The sequence below is a fragment of the Rhyacophila brunnea genome, unplaced genomic scaffold (genome assembly GCF_057557595.1).
Source record: "Rhyacophila brunnea isolate RB1 unplaced genomic scaffold, BYU_Rbru_1.0 scaffold_11, whole genome shotgun sequence".
Classification (NCBI taxonomy): Eukaryota; Metazoa; Arthropoda; class Insecta; order Trichoptera; family Rhyacophilidae; genus Rhyacophila; species Rhyacophila brunnea.
In genome coordinates this window covers 26,923,867-26,945,576 of record NW_028232763.1, presented here as the reverse complement: position 1 = coordinate 26,945,576, position 21,710 = coordinate 26,923,867, and the positions used below count along the sequence as shown (strand labels likewise).

At 36.2% G+C, this 21,710-nt stretch overlaps 1 protein-coding gene across 4 annotated transcripts in view; it reads right to left on the bottom strand.

The window, feature by feature from the left end:
• Positions 1 to 10,471: 10,471 nt before the first annotated feature.
• Eaat2 (Excitatory amino acid transporter 2) overlaps positions 10,472 to 21,710 on the bottom strand; it is a 54,291-nt gene continuing 43,052 nt past the window's right edge. For all 4 annotated transcript variants that reach the window (XM_085960221.1, XM_085960222.1, XM_085960220.1 and 1 more), the window contains 5 exons: positions 20,027 to 20,198; positions 18,092 to 18,286; positions 17,196 to 17,330; positions 16,359 to 16,470; positions 10,472 to 10,910 (listed from right to left, as the gene is read on the bottom strand). In XM_085960221.1, the coding sequence (XP_085816347.1) occupies positions 10,761 to 10,910; positions 16,359 to 16,470; positions 17,196 to 17,330; positions 18,092 to 18,286; positions 20,027 to 20,198 (764 nt within the window). In that variant the 3' untranslated portion in view covers positions 10,472 to 10,760. The remainder of the gene's footprint in view (positions 10,911 to 16,358; positions 16,471 to 17,195; positions 17,331 to 18,091; positions 18,287 to 20,026; positions 20,199 to 21,710) is intronic.

The following is a 21,710-nucleotide window of genomic DNA, read 5'->3' as shown; positions in this document are numbered from 1 at the left end:
AAGAGGCCAAAAGGTGTCGTAATGGCAGTCTTCGGTATGTCTCCTTCGGCGACTGGAATTTGATTGTATGCTCGGACTAGGTCGATGGTGGAAAATACTTTCCTCCTGCGGAGAGCTTGGGCAAAATCTTGGATGTGACGTACCGGATACCGATCTGGTATGGTTCTGGCGTTCAAACTTCGGTAGTCACCACATGGACGCCATTGTTCGTTCGATTTGGCGACCAGGTGTAACGGTGATGCCCAACTGCTACTTGATGGTCGAGCGATTCCAAGTCTCATCATATTCTGAAACTCCCTCTTCGCAATTTGTAATTTATCTGGGGCGAGTCGTCTTGGGCGAGCAGCCACTGGTGGTCCCGGTGTTGTTTCGATATGGTGTTTCGTTGTGTGATGCGGCGTTTTGACTGTGCCATCAGGACGTGTGAGGTCTGGAAACTGTTGCAACAGGTCGTGATACGCAGACATGCCTGAAACGGTTTTGATCGAAAGAACCTCTCCCGTACTGCGGTTTTCGGAAGTGGTGAGATGAGTGGTTTGGTCCAACAGACGTCTATTCTTGGCGTCGACTAATAATCCAAAATGGATTAAAAAGTCAATTCCAATGATGGGCTTACTAACATCGGCAATGACGAACCTCCATGTGAAGTCTCGTCTTAGGCCCAAGCTTAATGTCAGCGGAAGGTTTCCGTATGTAGCGATTACTGTTCCGTTTGCCGCTGACAGTTCGTATGTCGTTTTTGTTAGACGTCCTGGAACCTTAGAAAGTGGGTACACACAGAGGTCGGCACCTGTGTCTACTAGAAATTGCGTTTTCATGTTGCGGTCAGTGACAAATAAGCGGCTTGACATCGGGCTGTATTCGCTGGCCGCTATCAGTGATTGCCCGGAGCGTTTCCCTCTTGATAGCTGCAGGGTTGTGTGAACTTCTGTGCAGCTGCTCCGAACCTATGATGGAACCAGCATTTGCCTTGTGTATCTTCTCTGTTGCGCCTGGATGAACGTGTACGGCTTTGTGAGCGGTTATTGAATCGACGGTCGTAGTTTGCTCGTGGGCGTGAGTCACGGCTGTGGATGCTGGCAATTTCGTTTCGTATACTTGTCATCTGCTCCTGTAATGAGACTGTGAGTTTCCACATCCTAGTCTCAATCAGTGCTTCCATGGAAACCTCCGAGATTGACGGTCTTTCTGTGGCTTCTACCATGGCATCAGCCAGGTCCACCACTTTATCCAGATCTGTGTCCTTTTGGGTGGCGAGCACTACCTGCATTGTGGGTGGCAATCTACCCATCCATAAAGTTCTTAGAACTTCGTCGGAGATGGCGGTACCGGCAAGCGTCCTTAAATGTCGTAGGAACTGTGACGGTTTTCGATCTCCCATCTCTTCGTGTTCTAGAAGACGTCTTGTTTTTTTTTTTTTTTTTTTTTTTTTTTTGTCGTATGGTGAGATTTATTTAGCAGCGTATTAATACAATGATAGTTACTTGCTAATTACTCTGAGTCGAGTGACATTGAGTTGAATTGTCTTTCCTTATTTATACAATACAAAAGTAATACGTCAACACAAAATTACACAAGATACAATATAATAGGTATACAATTACATTAGATTAATTGTAAGCATCAGCGTTTTAAATCGAATAGTGAAATGAAATATTATTTGTTATAAAATATGACACTACGAGAAAAATGATTATTCAACTAATATAGTAATGGTATAATGCGCTATGATATTATGTTATTATAGTTGTAAGCAAATACTATGGGAAACGTTTACTCAGCTCAATACGCCGTAATACTAATTAAGTATTGTTATATGTAATACTACACCGTCTCTAATTTCGCTGACGATATGTATGTTGTTTACTAGAAAATACATTCAGTGGGAATGTAGGTATCGCTGCAAAGTAACTTGATATTTTTATAAACAATAGATGAATTTGATAGTTATTATTCGGCCACTACAGCAATATCACCTTTATTGTAAGTGCGTTAGAACAGATTATGCCATTCGGCAGACCTGACAAAAAAGTGAGTGTCATTTTTTTTCCCAGATGCTTCGTCCATATTAATGTCATTGCATTAGACACATTTATTTTAATACTAATTTAAACATTCGACAAAGTAAATTCATTTGATAGTTTTTACACAGTTATGTAATTGATTTTTTTAATCATATCGGAAAGGGCTGGTGAATTAAACAATGTATAGAAAATTTCAACAGAAACATTAGCGAACTAGTCAAAAATGTGTGACGCAAATTTGTAACAATCACCTTGATCGCAGTGTAGAGTATATTATGCTTCATAACTTTGCACACCGGCGCTAGGATAAAAATGATGTAATATATTCTAAAAACATTTTTTTTACATATATTATTTATTACTAGATTTATTAATACAATTTAATATCATTTGATCTAATTTTATGCGAGGTAATCAAGCAGAGGCGTATTACTGTAGTAAAAAGTGCAAAGTTATAAAACGTATACTCTACTTGGGTAGTTCATTTTTCAACTTCATACAGGACGTATTGCATAAATATAGAATAGGATAACAGTGTTGTAAAGACACTAACGTCAATTTGTTGTCAAATGTTATTTTTATTTTTTTGACACTACAATAGGCTACAATCACAGTGGTGTAGTTAATCATAGAATTAGTGAGACAATCACAAACACGAGGTTTGGGGAAAGAAAATCACATTGTGACCTCACCAGGAGTTAAATCCAGAAAGGCCAGCGCCAGTGTTACCAACCGTACTATAATTATAGTATTTGTACTATAATTTTGGTCCGCGTACTATGTACGATATAAAACAGGTATAGTACGCCCAAAATACTATAATTTGGAATATCAGAAAAAAATGTGTAAAAAGACACTTTTATTGACATAATGGTGCATGTATATATTGATTTAGAACAGTGGTCCTCAGAAAGTTTTCTGGTGGTCCGCGATTTTTTGGCGTCCAAATGCTTTTGCTAAAATTTTAATAAAAACCTGTGCAACTGTAAATATTTGAGCATTGTGTTTTTGTCCTTAAATATATTAATGGTTTTACGTGACGAAATTAACTGCTATCATACGTTATTATATTTATATATATAATGTGTCCAGCGCATATTTTAAAACAAAACTTGCCATTCATAATTTTACTCTCTGCAACCAAAAACGATTGATGGTCTTTGCAATGTTTTGATTGAAGTCGAAAGTGGGCTTACTGCAAATTAGCTTTCCAGTGTAATGTGTCAATAATTTACTCTTCCTCTTCTGCCTCTTTCTACGACGACGACGACGACGACTATAAAACCACTATTCTGTATAGTGATGGAGCAGGGAAAAAAAAACCAGGAAAAAATTTAGTACTCACCAATGCTTTATTAAATTAATATTGCAATGCCAGGTAATATCACCAATGTACATTAAAAAAAGGAGAAGGACCACACTCAAATTAAGGTTGAACGATTCGCTCTGTAATTTAAATGAGGTTGAGAAATAAAAAAAACGTGTTCATGCTGATTATATAACTGCGTTTAAAGAAGCCAGGAAAAACCTAAGCCATACCATGTCACAATCTCCACCTATAGTAATAGGGAACGACTCTACCTACGCTATGGCCGGTCCCAAGCCCGGATAAAGGAGGAGGGTTCGTCGTAGGGTTTATCACCCAACACGGTAAAAAAAAACCCTGATTACGAACACCAAAACAACTGCCTTGGACCCCGGACTCCAAATAAACCAACGACCCAAGCAAAGAATTAAGGACAAACGATTATATTATATAGAATGTGGCATATGGAACGTACGCACTATGTTGCAGCCGGGCAAGATGGAGGAGGTTGCAATAGAATTGCATGAGTATAAAATGAGCGTGACTGCATTGCAGGAAATAAGATGGGAGGGCGCAGGTTTCATAAACAAGAGAAACTACACTTTGTATTACAGTGGATCTGCAGGTACGCAAGGTCGCTATGGAACTGGGTTCTTAATCAGCTCTGATATACGCAGGGCAGTAACTAGGATTTGAGCCAATTAGTGAGAGATTATGTAAACTTAAACTGAAAGGTACACTTTTCAATATTACGTTCATCAACGTTTATGCCCCAACTGATGATGCGACCGAGGAAATTAAGGATAGATTCTATGAAGATCTGCAGAGAGCCTGCGTAAAAGTCTCCCCACATGATACTCTAATTATCTTGGGAGACTTCAATGCAAAAATTGGAAAAGAGGAAGCATTTAAAGAAGTAGCTAGGCAGCACAGTTTGCATGAAACGACAAGCGATAATGGTGAACGTCTATGCTTTTTAGCGGCTGCAAATAATTTCATAATTAGTAATAGGTACATGGTTTAAACATAAAAATATCCACAAAGGAACCTGGAAAATACCTGGAAGTAATACATGCAACCAAATAGATCACATTCTTATATCAAAAAGAAGAGTGACAACAGTGGAGGATGTGATCGTCTGCAGAGGAGCCAATTGCGATTCTGATCACTTCCTGATGAGAGCAAAATTAAAACAAAAAATCTCCTTAATACTGAAAAAATAAGGCCAGAGAAGAACTAAATGGAGAGCTGAAAAATTGAGGGATGAAGAAATTTCGGATAAATACCAGGAATCTATAGAAACAAACTTAAAAATGACTTTAATAACCGATGATGTGAATGTGGACTGGGAAAATACAAAAAACTGTATTATCACGAGTGCCACAGAAATTCTGGGGGAAAACAAAGCAAAAATAGATGCAGGATGGTTTGATGATGATTGCAGGCAAGCACTGTTTGAAAAAAATGAAGCAAAGAAGAAATGCCTACAAAGGGAAACGCGCTAAAATTACGAAACTTATAAAGAAAAGAGAAAAACTGCAACAAAGCTCTGTCGAGAGAAAAAGCGATTGATGCTCAAGAGAATACTTCAAGACATGGAATGTCAAAGAAAAAACAATGATCCCAGAAAATTTTACAAGATTCTTTGAAATCTCACGAAATCCTATCAACCCAGATTAAACTCCTGTAAGGATAGTGAAGGACAAATGCTGATCGAAAAGAAGGACATTATGGAAAGATGGAAAGATGAAAAGGTTATTTCACAACACTTTTAAATCAGGCTTATAGTAATGGTCATGAGGAAACGGAAGAAGTATTGTACCACACTGCTGAGGAATTTATTAATGAGCCTACTCTGCCTGAAGTAAGAAGAGCATTAAGAACGCTGAAAAACAATAAAGCACCTGGAACCGACAGGATAACAGCCGAGCTGATAAAGAGTGGTGGCCCTGCACTGGAAGCAAATATCCACAAGATAATTCTCAATATTTAGGAAAAAGAAATTCTACCTGAGGAATGGAAGATGGGTATAATCGTGCCTATTCTGAAAAAGGGAGACAAAACAATGTGCGATAACTACAGAGGGATCACAATTCTAAACACAGCTTATAAAGTTTTCTCATCTGTACTGTATAGCAGGTTAATGATCTATGGTGAGGAAATCCTGGGAGAATACCAATGCGGCTTCCGACCAAATAGATCCACCATAGATCACATCCATCTCATGAGGCAAACTATGGAGAAAGCGCACGAATACAACCTGACACTCCACCACCTGTTTATTGATTTTAAACAAGCTTTCGCCAGTGTGAATAAGGATAAGATGCTGCAAAGCCTAAAAATACTGGGAATTCCCTTAAAACTAGTAAGGCTAATAAAGACCACACTGACGGATACTAATTACAAGCAGATCCAAACAGAGGATGATCGACCATGGTGGCACTATGAAAATAAAAGCAAAAAACGTTGGGCTGGAAATAAACCAGTCAAAAAATAAGAATATGGTCAGCACACGCGATCAGGTACCGCTGCAGAATATAGTCATAGAACAGCATGCATATGAAGGGGTGGATAAGTTCACGTATCTCGGATCCAGCCTAAATACCCAAAATAAGACAGCAGAGGAGATAAAAATCTGACTTATCTCCGGGAATAAATGATGGCATGCCTGCAAGCGACTGGTGGGGTCGAAAATTCTAGGCCGAAGAAGTAAACTTCTAATTTATAAAACGATTATAAGGCCAGTGGTCACTTATGGCTGTGAGAGTTGGTGCTTGACTCAAAACGAGGAGAACACATTAGCTGTCTTCGAGCGCAAAATACGCTAAAACACTAAAAAAAATTTTTTTTAACCCACGCAGTCAGGTTTTGCATACAAACTTAAAAATTAAATAGCGCGCTGAATACAGGTGAAAAGGCAAAAAAGAATCGTGCACTAACGTTCACTACCAACGCACTAGTGCTTACAATTTAAATTTTGAAAATAATCCAAGTTTAGTGACACAAGTATCCAGCATTTAGCTGGGTCACCCAAATTGAAATGCGAATAACCCCCTTAATGTGCGTGCACAAACGAAAAAAACGCGTGCACAAACGTGCACTAACGATGCACAAACGAATGCACTCAAAAAAGTTGAAATTTCAACATTGGGTGACCCAATGTTTAGCTGGAACACCCAATTTGAAATTGGAATTTTTCGGTTATTATAGGTGCACAAACGAAAAAAAATCGTGCACAAACAAACGCACCCAAAAAAAATTGGAGTTTTAACATTGGGTGATCCAGGTAAATGGACCTCTTAATTTTACTACAATATCTACGCAACCTTCAAGCATACTAGGTATTCAATAAATTTTTATTGATTCAACTGCTTAATTTTAATGCAAAAGTTAATTAAAATTTGCATTAATTGTAAGGTGCTGCAAAAAGATTGGACTCCTCCCTGCTGGGATATTTTTTGTCGAATATTAAAAAAAAATGTTGATAGAGTTTGCTATATTTTGAATTAATTTAATTGAATTTTGTATTGGCAGGTAGGTACCAAAGGTAAGTACCTACCTATATTAGTCTATGTTGTTAGGCTTCGGTCACATAGGTAGGTGCTTCGCTAGTGCTGAGCTAAGTGCTGTACTTGTCTACTAAAAATACTACTGCCACATTGCACGCTACGTGCTTAGGTCCAAATTCATTTAACATTTGGGACTCTCAAAACTAACCAGAAAGCTACTTCTCACAGAGAATTTATGTTTAAAATTTCGAAAATCTCAAATTCCAACTTGTTGGGTGCTTAATGTCAATTCATCCCATGCGTCATTATTCATAACCTCAAAATATACGGTGGTTGATGTTTGTCATACTAAAGAAACATCCGCCATCTTGCAAAATCACTAGGACGTGACACAATAAAAATAACCAAGACGTTTGTTCGCCGGGACACTCACGAGGTGACTAATAATCACGTAGCGAGGTGCGAAGCGTGTAGTGTGGCCATTGCGATAGTATTGTGTGCATCCGTTCGCTAGGATATGTCACCTAGCACGTAGCCACCAAGCAAGGCACCTGCCTATGTGGCCTTAGCCGTACGTATAATAATGACGTTGTTGGCCAAGTTGACCAAAATAATTTTGTACACGAATGCAACCTTTGAATGCAAATATATTTTATTGCCAGCATACATAATATAGGGGAGGTATCTCATGAAATATAATCATATCATTACCTATTTTTTTTAGAATTAATCTAGATCAATACTAATGACTAAAAATAATATAAGGTCATTGAATTTATGAATCAAAACGAAACCATAGAAAAACCAATATTGTTGCAGCATTGAAACATGATCGTATAAACAAGATTATGGTCTATTTTAACGGTAGATATTGTCACCTCCGAAGGGGGGGGGGGGGTGTAGGAGTAGCGCTGGACCCCCCCGTGATGATGTAAGGTCACGGTGATATCGTCTGCTGGCTTCGCCTTCCGGGGACATGCTTATGTTGATTGACAACGCGGAATTATCGGCGAAAACGGCGTTTTATTGTTCGGAATACAGTTACAGTAAAAGTACAGCGTAGAAAATATTTAACAAAAATATTTTTAAAAAAATAATAAAATTTAAAATGGCGGTGACGTTGGCGAGCGCGGCGCCACAGCCGACGTCTCACTCGAGAGTTCGAAAACCGAATGACCTTTTTAGGGGCTGAGACAGTATCAAAGTAGGTAATAATAACACACAACAAACAATTCACAATTCTATCTCTGAAAAATGACAAAAACAGCCTGTGGCATATGTACCTGGCTTGAAGGTAGGTACCTCGGGTCTCATATTTCAGACCTTTTCTAGGTACATGTTTTGAAAAGGGTCTGTGAATTTCTTGGAATTATTATTACCTACTGCATTTCTTTGCTTGTTAGGTACATATTTTGAAATATCTTACCTACAACATGAACACAGACATATTCTTATAAATAAAATCTTAATATACACAATTTTAAACTAAATACATTAGACATTGAATGGCTTGGAATGAATGAATGTACCTACAGGTATTTAATTATTATCATGCATGACTTTAATATAAGTAGGTAAGTGCTTTTACGGATGTTTTTTTTTAATAAAGCTAGGTCAATGATTTTTTTATGCTAAGGACGAATTTAATGGCAAGGTTTCTGATAAAATTATTAATGCTGAGTGTGAGGCCTCAGTGCCTGCGTTCGGCGCAGCGTTGAGCGTTTTGCGCAACTCAAACGTATAACCGTATAAATGTACAACCAAAAAAAGACATTGTCTACGAACATTTTCACACACGGTTATACGTTTGAGTTGCGCAAAACGCTCAACGCTGCGCCGAACGCTGCCACTCAGGACGTACACTTAGAAAGTAATCATTCTTAATACTTATTTAGTTGAGACTTTGTTGGCCAAGTTTCTAAAGGGTGACTATAAAATTTTCTTACATCTAAGCTTACGGGCTAGAAATTTGTCTCGCAGTCGATCCACTCATGTTTGCATGAATCCGCCCAATGATGATTCAAGCCTCATGGCCTTGGATCCTCTGAGGATGCCATGGTTTAGGCGGTAACAGTATGTTAATCTGTGAGTGTAGGTTTGATTGTTTATCTAAACATTTTAAATAGGTAATGATTATTCATTGTACCTATGTACCTGTGTAGCTGTAAATTACAGGATGCAAACCACATCGTCTGGAAATATCCTAAAATCTGTATGGAAAGGGAAGAGTCAGTCTAACAAGCTGTTGGGCCCATTGGGTTGTGAAACCTGGCCACGCAAAGACCAATTATTTCAGCAGCAGCTAAATCACACGTCTTGAGTGCATGCTGTCGTCAATCTTAGGTAGGTAACTGTTCCTGAGACATTCACAAACATAGAAATCATTCCATTTCTGACATTGCGATCATCAATTTTGCTTAATTAAATTTATCAGTGTTTTCTTTCAGTGATAGCCGGGTACAGACCTACAAACTTATCTAAAGAGTGGATGGGGAGCCACTGATGAAAACTACCCAATCAAGACAGCAACTAGACAGAATCTGACATTCGAATGACGTTTTCAAAATGGCGTCCATATGGTAGTTCGTAGTTCCATTTTTGACCGTTCTTTAGATAAGTTTGTCGGACTGTAGACTGATTTGGCAGGTATATTTAAATTCTAACCAAGATTCATTCACTTTTTATAATGACAGCTATAGCGACACCCTAGTGATAGTAAGATCCGCAGCTGTTTATCTTCCCGTGCATAAGTAGGCAGGGCTAATTTGTTTGTTGTCTATGGTTGCTAACATTGACAATGTTTACATCACTCCAGTCATATCGGCTTGTCTCGCTGGTCCCCCATCACGTTCTTTCTTATACCAGCCTAAACTATCAAACCTTATTCTCAATGTAGTATAGTTATAGTACAGGCATGTCAAACTTCTAGTAGGTTCTGCTGTATGTACTATGAAGTATTAGAACTGGCAGTGATCTACCACCATATGATCTACGTACTGTGCAAAAAGCCTATTGAGCAATGATAATGGAAAACACCTCAGCTGAAGCACAAGGATTCACATTTTTTCTTTCTCTCACCCCTGTGGCAGGCCATGAATGATGCAGTACGAATCATGTGATATCGTCGCTATAGGATTGGTTTGTCGAATATCCGTTTTTGTCGAAATCGACCTTTTAATGCAGAATAGTTTTTTGTATCTAAATGGACCAGAACCATCCTTTTCTTTAAATTACATTGTAATGAATACAGCATTCATATGCTGTAAAAACAACAATTTAAATACCTCCATGTGTTTAAATATAGGATAATGAAATTAGTTTTTTGTCTCCTGCACATTTGACATTTGGTCTATTCGACAAATCAATCCTACAGCGACGGGGTATGATGATATCACGCAAGCTTCCTCATGGTTGATTTGAAAATGACTTCCACATACTGACATGCTTTTTACATTTTCATGACTTAATTCCTATGGTGCAAATGATCAAAGTTGGACATGCCTGTTGTAGTAGATAAGAGTTTTGTTAGAGTTATGGTTGATGTCCATTGAGATGGCCATGTTATGACTTTGGTCGGTATCAATTACAAATAAAGATACCTAGTCCAATAGGGGAAAAATAATACAAATCTATTTTTACTTTCAGTATTTTTTTTGTAACAATTTTTGGTAATTCTTATAATCACAACATGAAACTGATGATCATAGCAAAAGAAGATAATCAAAAATTCAGGAAAATCAAGGTTTTACTGTATTACAAATATTTTTCTTCAGTACAGTTTTCTTATATGGTAACATAGACACTAGATTAGATTAATAATTGCGTTTGATAACATTTCACATCAATACAAAAATATAATGTAATATCATTGTTATAATTAAATAATATATTATTATTCATCACATTCCTGTTAAGTATTGTTTAAACATTATTTAATCCTTTGGAATAGTTATTAGGCTGCGGTTGAAGGCTCATTTCTACAATAACGGTATCAGGACTTGGTGAATCATGAAGTAGTATATCTCCGTCGGTATTACTATTCATTAGGCGGCCATTGATTTCCAGAGGATTCTATTCAAAAAAATCACAAGTAAGATAGATGCTTTATTAATTAAATTGATTAAACCCCATCACCAAATCGACACCTCTTACGTAAAAGTTTGGAACTGCGTTTTTGGCTATTTTGACATAATTGCCTTTTATTAAATTATTTTAAAGATTTAATTAAATTGAAAATGGTGATATCGACAAAAAACAAAAATTCAACCAATATTTTTAGGCATAACTAAAAGATACAATTCCAGAGTTTATAATTAACGTTGTGGTGTCATCGTAATCTGTCCTTATACGTAGGGGTGTCGAAATAAAATCAAATGACTGCTAGTAAAACTCTCACTTTAGATATAAAAAAATATTAACAGGCAGACATTATTGATCCAAATGGCCTGGTCGCAAATGTATATTATAAGACTAGGATTTTTTTTAAAGATTATTGTCTCAGTTTGACGAAAATGCGACTAGCAAATCGTTAAAACTGTGCATTAAATGCTCATTTTAAAAATAGATCAGTGGGTCTATTCTATACACAAGGCGGCTATCGACGGTAGTTGATCTTATTTATGTATTGCGGTATTATAATTGTTACAATAGGTTAGCTGTTGAAATAAGCACTTTTTGACAGTTTAGATTATGGGTCGTCAACTTGGTCCGTACCGCCCACTAGTGGGCGGTGGGCGATTTTTGCTTTTACCCCAAAATCTTTGAAAATTTTGCTTCACAATTTTTGTTTTTCGGCATAGTTTCACCTATGGATTAAACACATTGTGATTAACTTTTTTCATTGCTGTATTTAGAAAGTTACACGTGCCTAATTGCAAATTCTTAGAATTTCGTCCTGGGAACCGAACGCAGGCTGAAATGATTGCTTTATCTTTACGAAAAGTGGTAAGACTCACAGATGTCCAGCTGTTTTGTGCAAGGACAATAATGAGGAATTTATCAGGCTACTTTTACACACATAAGTTCGTTGGCCCTCTAAAGGTGCATGCCTGTCACGCTTTGCAGCATTATATGATAGTGTCATGCAGTTTTTAGAGGAAAATCACGAGGGAGCTATCTACCAACAATTGAAAACAGTTAAACATGATTCTTATTATTTGGCAGATATTTTCAAACGATTTAATGAAATTAACCTGCAGCTTCAAGGTGCCACTAAAACACTTATTAGTTGTAAAAATACTGTGTCCTTATTTATCGAAAAACTTGATCTTCTCCATCGTAACCTTCTGAAGTAAGAATTTTATCAATTTCCTGAATTATTATTTATAAAAGAAGATATACCTCCTGAAGAAACCGAAAGGTTTAGTTGCCATATCAGCAAACTTAAAATTGATATGAAAATAAGATTAAAAGTCATATTAAATATAACGATATATAATTGGATGATAAATCCTTTCACCGTAAATTTGGATGAGGTCGATATAATTTATCAAGTAGAGTTGTTGGAACTGAAATATAACGAGGAGAGAAAAATATTTTCAATATTTCCGGAAGCCAAAAACTTTGGTAAAATAAAAAAAATGCCTGGTTTGTATCAAAAAATGTGGGAAACAATGAAAGATATTTTAATACCCTTTCCCACATCTTATCTTGTTGAATCAGGTTTCAGTGTGGTGAATAACATCATGACAAAACAAAGAAATCGTCTGAAAATCACTGAAAGAGGAGACCGTCGTTTGTTTTTAACGAAAATTGAAACAGACATAAAATATTTAGTCACACAGCATCAGGCACAACGTTCTCATTAGCTATTGAATTTGTTTTTAAAATTTCCCTCTTTTTTGTTGCAATGAATAAAATGTTGGTTATAAAAACTTGTTTTTTCAAGTATCCTAAATTCCTTCTAGAAATTATTTCACCCATATACTGGATTGAAATATAGCGATGTTGGTGGGCGGTAAGGAAATTTTAATCATGAAAAATAAGCAATTAGGTAAATGTACCAGTAGTTGACCTATTTTCAATAAAATGCCCAAAATAAGAAACGTAGACACGGGATTGCTCTAAATTGTAAAGTTGAGAAAAGTGAAGCCATCTGTGGTCAGATTGAGGAACTAACACATCACCATATGTCATAGGAGCGTCATAGCAGCTATTTGAAAACAACACATCACGCCGTAAGTATTTTATTTTTAATTTCTTAAGTAAATTGTTAAGGATATCAGTGGATGTAAGCATATGGCAATTTAATGTTTTTGACTTCATAATATCAAGTTAATGCATTACGGGCAGTCATAATATTGAAGTATCGATATCATTTGTAATTTTTAAGCTATATTTACAAGGAAGCAAGTTTGTGTCAATTACTCAAACTTTTTTTAATACTTTTTAAGTAGTTGACCAGGGTGCTCAACTACTAGATAAATTAAATAAAATTATTTCACTTAGTTTTGAACAATTTTTACATTCATAAGTATGGAACGATGATTATTTATCAATTAGAAGTGTCTAGGGTGGTTCTGTCCAGTAGATGACCTAGGCGTCAATTTTTATTTTTTCAGCAACGGATTTGTGTATTTTTTCTTCGGAAAACAAAAATTTCTTGAATTGTAGCCCTAAATATATAGCAACTGAATGAAGCAGGCCAACAATAGCCGACAAGTTACGAGAAATAGCGACGCGATAAAAAAAATGCAGGGCATCACGGAGGATTTACTTTGGTCATTATTACGTATCCATATAATTAATAATGTTAACGTTAGTTTTGCCGCAAATTGTTTATCAGCCTACCTCACCATACTTTTTTATATAACCTGCCTGCTTCACCATACTTTCATATAACTTGCCGCCCCTAGGGGAGCAGGGTCTTAGCTAAAAAAGGAATCGAGACAGTGTACCAGCAGGTAAATGCCGACGATAAAGAATGCATAACTGTCATAGTAACAGGAAGTGTCGGTGGGGCTGTCACACCAACGAGAGTCCTCTACAAGTACAAAAGAATTCCTCAAGAAATTTCCGAAAATGAGGACTTTGTCCATGGAGCCCTAAGCTGTAACAGTACCAGGAGAATCGTAAAGTGTGCCTTCAATGGTTACATCAGAGGAACCCAAGCGGTATTTAGAGAGAGTTCCTGAGTAAAAACATTGATGAGGAAAATTTTGAATCATTCCGCAAAAACAACGAACTTGATCAAGATGACAAGTCACTGTTCGCACTGTGACGAAAAGTAAAAAATGAGTTGGAAAATATCACTCCACCTGACCCGGTCAGACTCATCGATGAGGCATTGCAAGAAGAGGAATCCGATGATATGATGTCTTTGGCCGCCTGGAATACTATGAATTATTATGATGTTTCATCTCCAATCACTAGGGCACCTGTGGCTGGTCTAAGGACTTGTGATGGTGATTCGTCTCCAATCGCCAGTGCACCTAAGGCTGGTATAAGGATTTGTAATGATACTTCGTCTCCAATCGCCAGTGAACCCGTGGCTGGTCCATCAAATATTCGTAGTCCATTCAAGAGGCATATTTTCTTCCCCGGTGAAGGGGAAGAAAAATTCAAGAAGAAAGCAAAAAAGGGAAAAAACCCCCACCAGTTTTTCCGGTAAACCTTGCCAGGAGTATTTCCTAAACAAAAAAAGGAAGAAAGAAGAAATGGAACGGTTGAAAAAAGAACGAGCTGCAGAGAGGCAAAGAAAGAAAGAACTAAATGAGCAAGTAAAGGAAGAAAAAAAATGGGGGAATTGAAAGCAGTCAAGAAGAAAATGCGTTTTTCTTCCGAGTCTTCTAGCCCAAGTGTTGACATTTCAGACTCAGCGGAGAGTGAATGACATAAGTCTAGTGATGAAAGCTTTAAGCCTAAAACTCGATGGCTGCCCGTTATGAAAGTCATTAATGAACATTATATTATAATACTTCCCGGGGAAAAATCGTCCATATTTCTAAAGTAAAAGCTACTATTTATTTCATCAATGCAAAAGTGCGGGAGATTATGGAAATGGCCAAAGCGACCCGATGTACTTAGCTATGAATGGAAGGTGGTAATATCCCACATAAATGACCCGACACAAGTAAGCAAAACTCGTAATGTTTATTTAGTTCCGGAATTGGACTTTACTTGGAATATCTAACGATTTTTATGTTAAGTTTTATTTTGGTAAGTACTGAGCCTATGCGTTACTATGTAGTATGTATGTACTTAGTTGCTAAAATAGATATATTTTTATATTTTTAGTTTGAAGTAACTAATTTTGCACCTTTTGTTACCCGAATAAAGCTGATGATTGGCTGTCAAACAAAATCCTCTCCTATGTAACTTGTTACTGAACCACCCATTGCTACCACGTTGATTCAAGTAGCTATGGGCTAGAGTGGTCTGACAGGAAGCCCTGAGGCAACTCTGATGACAGATTTGCCATAAAGCCTTCTGATTAGACATGGTCAACTACTGAAACATATAGTGGTCAACTACTGGAATTTTCAATTTTTTGGATGGTCAACTACTGGAACAAAAACATGGTCTTGAAAAATTGAACACAATTTAATTGTAACAGACCTTTTCCTAATTTTTGTCTTGTCATATTAATTAAGACATTTGATTCATTGTGAGTAGACTTGCTTTGCCAACATTCGGTGTAATGCTAAACGTTGATCGTTATTTTTGTTGAATTTTTTTCTTAAGTGGTCAACTACTGGTACATTTACCTTAGTGGGCGGTAGGCATAAAAAGGTTGGCGACCCCTGGCTTAGATGGTTAACTTATTGTAACAATTAACTGCCTCAATACATAAATATGATAAACTACTGTTGATAATCGCTTTGTATATAGAATAGAGCCACAGAACCCTTAAATACAATAAATAATCATGGCTAGAAATAAAATAAGTAAGTACTTACATAGGTTTTGGCGACAAAAAATATTTTACAACGTTTTTATTAGATCATATTCTTATTTGTCTGGTGGTTGTTTGTCCGGTACAAATCTTGCAATCGGTTTTTAACTAACTTCTCGACTAGCTAGACATTTGAAACTTTTAGAATATATCAGAACACAATGCCAATTCATTTTTTTTAATACTTTTAGCCATTTTTAAGTAGACTTAAATTCAATTTCAGTTAATTCTGTTTTGCATGAAAAGTTATTTCGGAAGAAATCCGTAATCCAATCCAGTATTATTGGTTGCTAGGGTCCTAACAACTAAATTATTAATATATACGTGCGTTACTATGGAAATCAATGAGTGTCAAAATGACATTTCAGTAGGTATTATTTCTATCAAATTTCTAACCAATTTTACTATGAAATGTTTACTTGACACAATATTACATCTATTAGATTATTAATGACTCTATTTTATGTGTTATTTGACTATATTGATATAATAATATTTTAAGTCAATCAATGGAAGGTATGTAGTGATAAAAGTTCATTATATTGTTGAAGTGTGCCAATAATGGTTTTATGGCTAACCATCTATTGTTAATAATCAAAAGTTATTAATAAGAGCTTTTAATGTACCTGATAGATGGCAGCAGCATCGCATGCCATTAATTCTTTTTTTGAAAGTTGTTCAACCACAGCAGCTGCATAACAATCCCCCAACATATTATTAGTTGTCCTTATTCTGTCTCTGCAAAACCATGAAAATATAACAATAAATTGTCAGAATCAAGTATGAAACACATTCATAAGATCCTTTTCAACACCAAAACTGGATTGGACAATAATAATTAAAAACTATACCATAAAAGTTGCTCAATAACGTCTTGTATACTGTGATGGATATGTAAACATACCCAAGTGAATCGAGTCTATGTTGTGATGGGCCACTGCCACTGACCTCTCCGCAATTTGAGACTAGTGATTAACACATAGCCTGCAGCTATAACTACTACAGGTGCTCATAATATACATGTTATTACGACCTGCATCTACAAGTGGTTACCGAATGCGCCTGGCCTATCGGTTTTATAATTATTTATAAGGATTGTTAGTGTCCGTTTGTGTCATCCACAGAGCTCGAAAAGAACCGGAGCACAGTTTTGGTTCGTTAAAACCCCCGAGATTATCGTTTTGTGTCGTCCAAAAACCATTTCAACCATATTTTGATATAATACACCTACGTAAAATTAGGTAAATACCTATGTTATTATTCTCAGAAATATATTGAGCACTCCGGGTCGTAAATTGTCAATTTCGAGCACTGGTTGTCCACACTGTTTTGTCTTTTAGACATGTTTCATGAGAATAAGCAAACATTGGGTGACCCTGATGATTGCACTATTTCATAAGTTGCACAAGTCTTCCACTAGAGAAAGTTTCAGAAGGTCGGTATTAGTGGTATATTTAACTTACACAAACCAGTCAATAGCAAACAGTAGAGACACGTCTCGGGTTGGTGCGTCAATGGATGACAACACAACCAGTAATAGCACCATCGCGGCACTGGGAACACTAGCAGATGACACTGAAGCTGCCGTAGATGTCAATCTAGAAAACAATTGAATGAATTATTAATTTAATCTAATTCTCTGGAAATTGTTTCGTACAATAAAATAGCTAATTTAATATGATGACCACAAAGACATTCTCTATTAGGTATTTACTTTCCTTATTAAATTTAAAAAAAATAATATAATAGCGAAAATAATAGCGAATTATCTCGTCCAACTTTAAACTTAAATTACTATCCACTTTCGATTGATTTGCATAATCAAAAAAATTAAACACGTAGTGACATCTGTTTGAATAATTATGAAATAGTAAACCACAAATTATCGGTATTACAGCGATTGTAGTAAGAGCTTCGCCCTACATTCCATGTGAAAAATCAGCGGCCTGTCAGATACTGCCATAGTAATATTGTGAGGCATAGAAAAGGTTAAGCCCCAGTAGTGCAATCTATCTATTACATATTATTTATTGTATAATTGCCATGCCATGCTTGTTTGCTAAACAAATTTTATTAAAACTTATTATTTATTTATTATACATACAGCGAGAAATACTGTATAATAATAATCATGAGAGGACAAAAGTATACCATCCTCAAATCATTATTCAAGGAAATATGAATAGTAAATGTAGCAGAGGAAGATGTCAGATTTCTTGATTAAGAACCTCTGTGATTGGTACAAGTACAACTACATTAAACTGTTTCGGGTAGTAGGAGATAAAGAATAAAGATAAAGATCACCGTGATAGTGGCCGACTGCCAATAGGGGCTGGTACGAGAAGAAGAAGATACTTACAGTACTGTACAAAGTTCTCCATATCCCAGCTGGATGCCATCCATCTGAGCAATGAAAATGCTTGCGATGGCAACGAAAAGAGCAGTCCCGTCCATGTTTATATTGCATCCAATCGGAAGGACAAAGCGGGTCACCCGTGGATCTACCTTCAACTTCTCAGTCATGCACCGAAACGTTACAGGTAAGGCTGCAGCCCTGCAAATGTAACAATAAGAATGATTCCAGAATTATTAAAATTTAACCAGCAGGCCTATATTACTATGTGTATATTATGTAAATTAACAGTTTCTTTTACCAGTGATTCGTGCTGACAATATGGTGTTGTGTTATTGTGCTGTTGTTAATGTAAGTAGGTAAAAAGGCCGTCGCCGACAACCTGCCGCAATACGAATGAATGAATGAAACAATATTCTTATTTGGGGTTCTACACCAAAAGGGCAGTGCGTAAGTGACGATTTGCAACTTTAGCAAAATTAATTCGAAGCAAGATTTTTTTTGGTTTCTTCTTACATAATAATATATGACCTCCACAGCTCTACGTGCTAGTAAACTTCTAGGATTCATCATGCGACAAGCCAAACCATTCAAGAATCCAAATGTCATACACACATTGTTCGTCTCGTAGAGTATGCGTATGTATTATCTGGAGTCCTTATGAAGTTTCCTACGAGCTTATTTTAGAGTGCGTCCACACGAAATTTCTTCGATGTCTTCATTTTAAGATGTGTCACTATTTTCCTTTTAATAATTCATCAAACAATTACTTGCCGACTTCCTTTCTACAAGGCATGCTCACTTTTCACTCTCTTGAATCTCGTAGGTCACTTCTGCTCTTGAAATATTTTTGCCTGCTATCACGAGGGATGGTTTCTAATCCTGGTGTCCTAAAGAATTTAAACTTATATGCGCCTGTCAGCCATGACTTATTCTGGGTCAGAACTGTTTCCTCGAGTCAAGCCTATAAGGACCGTTAGCGAGGGGTACAAGATTAGTCAATGCGCTACCCAAAGACATAGACATTTTCAATGAGGTACCTAGGTACTTGGTTGTTTCTTTGCTTTACTTGAAACTTTATTTTATTGTATAATTTTTTTTTTATTATTATTATTTTTTCCTCTCTTGTGAGAGTAATATTTGTTATAATGTAAGAGATGTGTTGAGATATTTGTTATAATGTAAGAGAGTGTTGATTTGTTATATCCACAATGTTTTGTTTTCTTAAATAAATGAATAAAATAACCATCAGCTAAATCTATCCACTGCTGGACGAAAGCCTCTACATGCTGAACTTCTGAACTGCTGAACTACATGCCATGTACTTAAAACTTTACTTAACTATGCCATCCAGTGGCCTCCAGGTTTACCTTCTTCTTCTTATTGAGTATCACTGGATGATTAGATTAGATTTTTTGAGCTATGTATCCAGCTCATTTCAATTTAGCGAACTCTATTACTTGCTTGATTACCTATTCAATCGTTAAGTTTTTTGTCCTCTTGCGTTATGCCTAGCATGCACATCTCCATACCATGCTGTGTTACTCTTAATTTATGGATCCTTCTTTTACTGAGGGTGATGTTGTGAAGTGTGATGATGCGCAAAAAATAGAAGGGGGCCTTCAAACCTGTCAGCAACCTAGATTTCTATGTACCCAAAACCACCGCTGTGTGAGAGTAGGTTTCGTGTAAAATATTATGCTCTAATCCTTGGTGTTTGTGTATTTTTTTAAAAAAGATTGTTGTTGAATACAATTTGTTACTAAAAACGAAAGAGGACGCCTATCTAAGACTGCCTTAGGGCAGCACTTTTCCTAGTGACGTCACTATTGACCACTCTGCAATGCAGTCATCTTCTAACTCCATATATAGTTATTTTTCGACTAACTGTCCCTTCGGCGTTGTACACTCGGTATGCATAGTTGATAAGTCATAACTTACGTGGAAGCCGTTGCAGATGCCGTAAGAGTAGCTTGTATGAGTCCCCAATAAAATTTGTAAGGATTCTTTCTGATGAAGACAAAATAAATGAGCTGCATCACAACCAACTGATAGAAGAAGACTCCTATTGCAACCGTTGCAATAAACCATCCTAGCTGGGATATTACCAAACCTAGAAAAAAGTAGTTTTTGGTAAAGAAAACTCAATTTGATGAAATGATTTAAAATTATGGAAATGTAAATATGTACATGTTTATCGTACAAATAAAGTGGCAAAAAGATGACATTCAAGATAATAAACACGTCAATTGTTTATCTTATATCCACTAAATCGCCGAATTCGGCGACGAACAGTTAAACGCAGGGCTCGAAATGGATCGGAACGCACTGGAGCGACGTTCCAGTTAATAAAATCTCCAAAATTAGCGCACCGTCTCATGGAAATATTAATTTGACCATCTTAACTAGATATGCTATAATCTAACACACTTATTTTTTATAAAATACACAATGAAGAATGTAAGATTGTCGAGCGCTCCGGTTCGTAAAATATTCCATTTCGAGTACTGGAAACGTTGCTTAAGGCCACTTAGGCAATTATGTATGACTATGCATATGGATCATTAGACATTTAATTATAATGAGTAGAAATATGTAAGTATATAACACGTTTTAATATACACAATAATTAATATTATTGTTTTATCAAATAAATATATCAAATTTAATAGTAGTTATCTAAGAGTCGCTTAGTCATACTTATGTTATACCTAACGGTTCGAAATCAGTCGTTTAGTGATGCAAGATACAATGGACCTGAAATTTGATGGAAATTTAAACGTAGTAGAATATTATATTTTGTTGAATAATAAAATTATATTGTGTACGATATATTTGCTTATTTTAACAGTAGTTTCCATGTGCGTTGCTTAATTCTGTGGCGGTCACTAAATGGTTGATTTCGCCCAATAATTATGAATAAGCATCCGGGTCTTAGTTAGATTAGGTTAAGCGACGGCGGTATCTGTACATCTTGTTTCTATTAATTAGGCCCAGTTATTTTAAATAGGGAATTCGTAAAAGCTACAACTTGAAACTGATTTGGTAATAGAGTAAAACAGGGTTTATCGTGACCTTATTCAAACCAATCTAATATTTTAAGGTTTAAATAGGTACTTATAATATAATAAACATCATCTCACTGAAAACACTTGATAATATTTATCAAAGTGCAGTTATAAAAGAACATGTAACATCTATTTTTACTATCATAGTTTCATTCTTAGCGTCAATTAAAGCTGTGCTTGCCAACAGTTTGCATTATATGTAAACATTTTTCTTGCGAGCTTATTAATTTGTTGCACTGTATGTTGGTAAGATATACGACTGCGAGAAAGCTTTACAAAAATAGAATGTCAATATCACGCGATTTTAGCTATTAGACGATACTTCCAATTCTAAGTTAGTAGTTGTCTCTAGTGATTTGAGAATAAATTGTAGCAATTAGTGAATAATTGTTCAATTGCGTGTCATTGAACATTTTCTTTATTACAGATCAAACAAGACTAATTTATATAACCAAATATTTATTTAGAATTTAAATAGATTTAAACATATCAAGCAGACAAGGTATCTTGAGTGACTTCCTGTAGGGGGAAGGATAGGCTATGCGATGTGTGGGGGC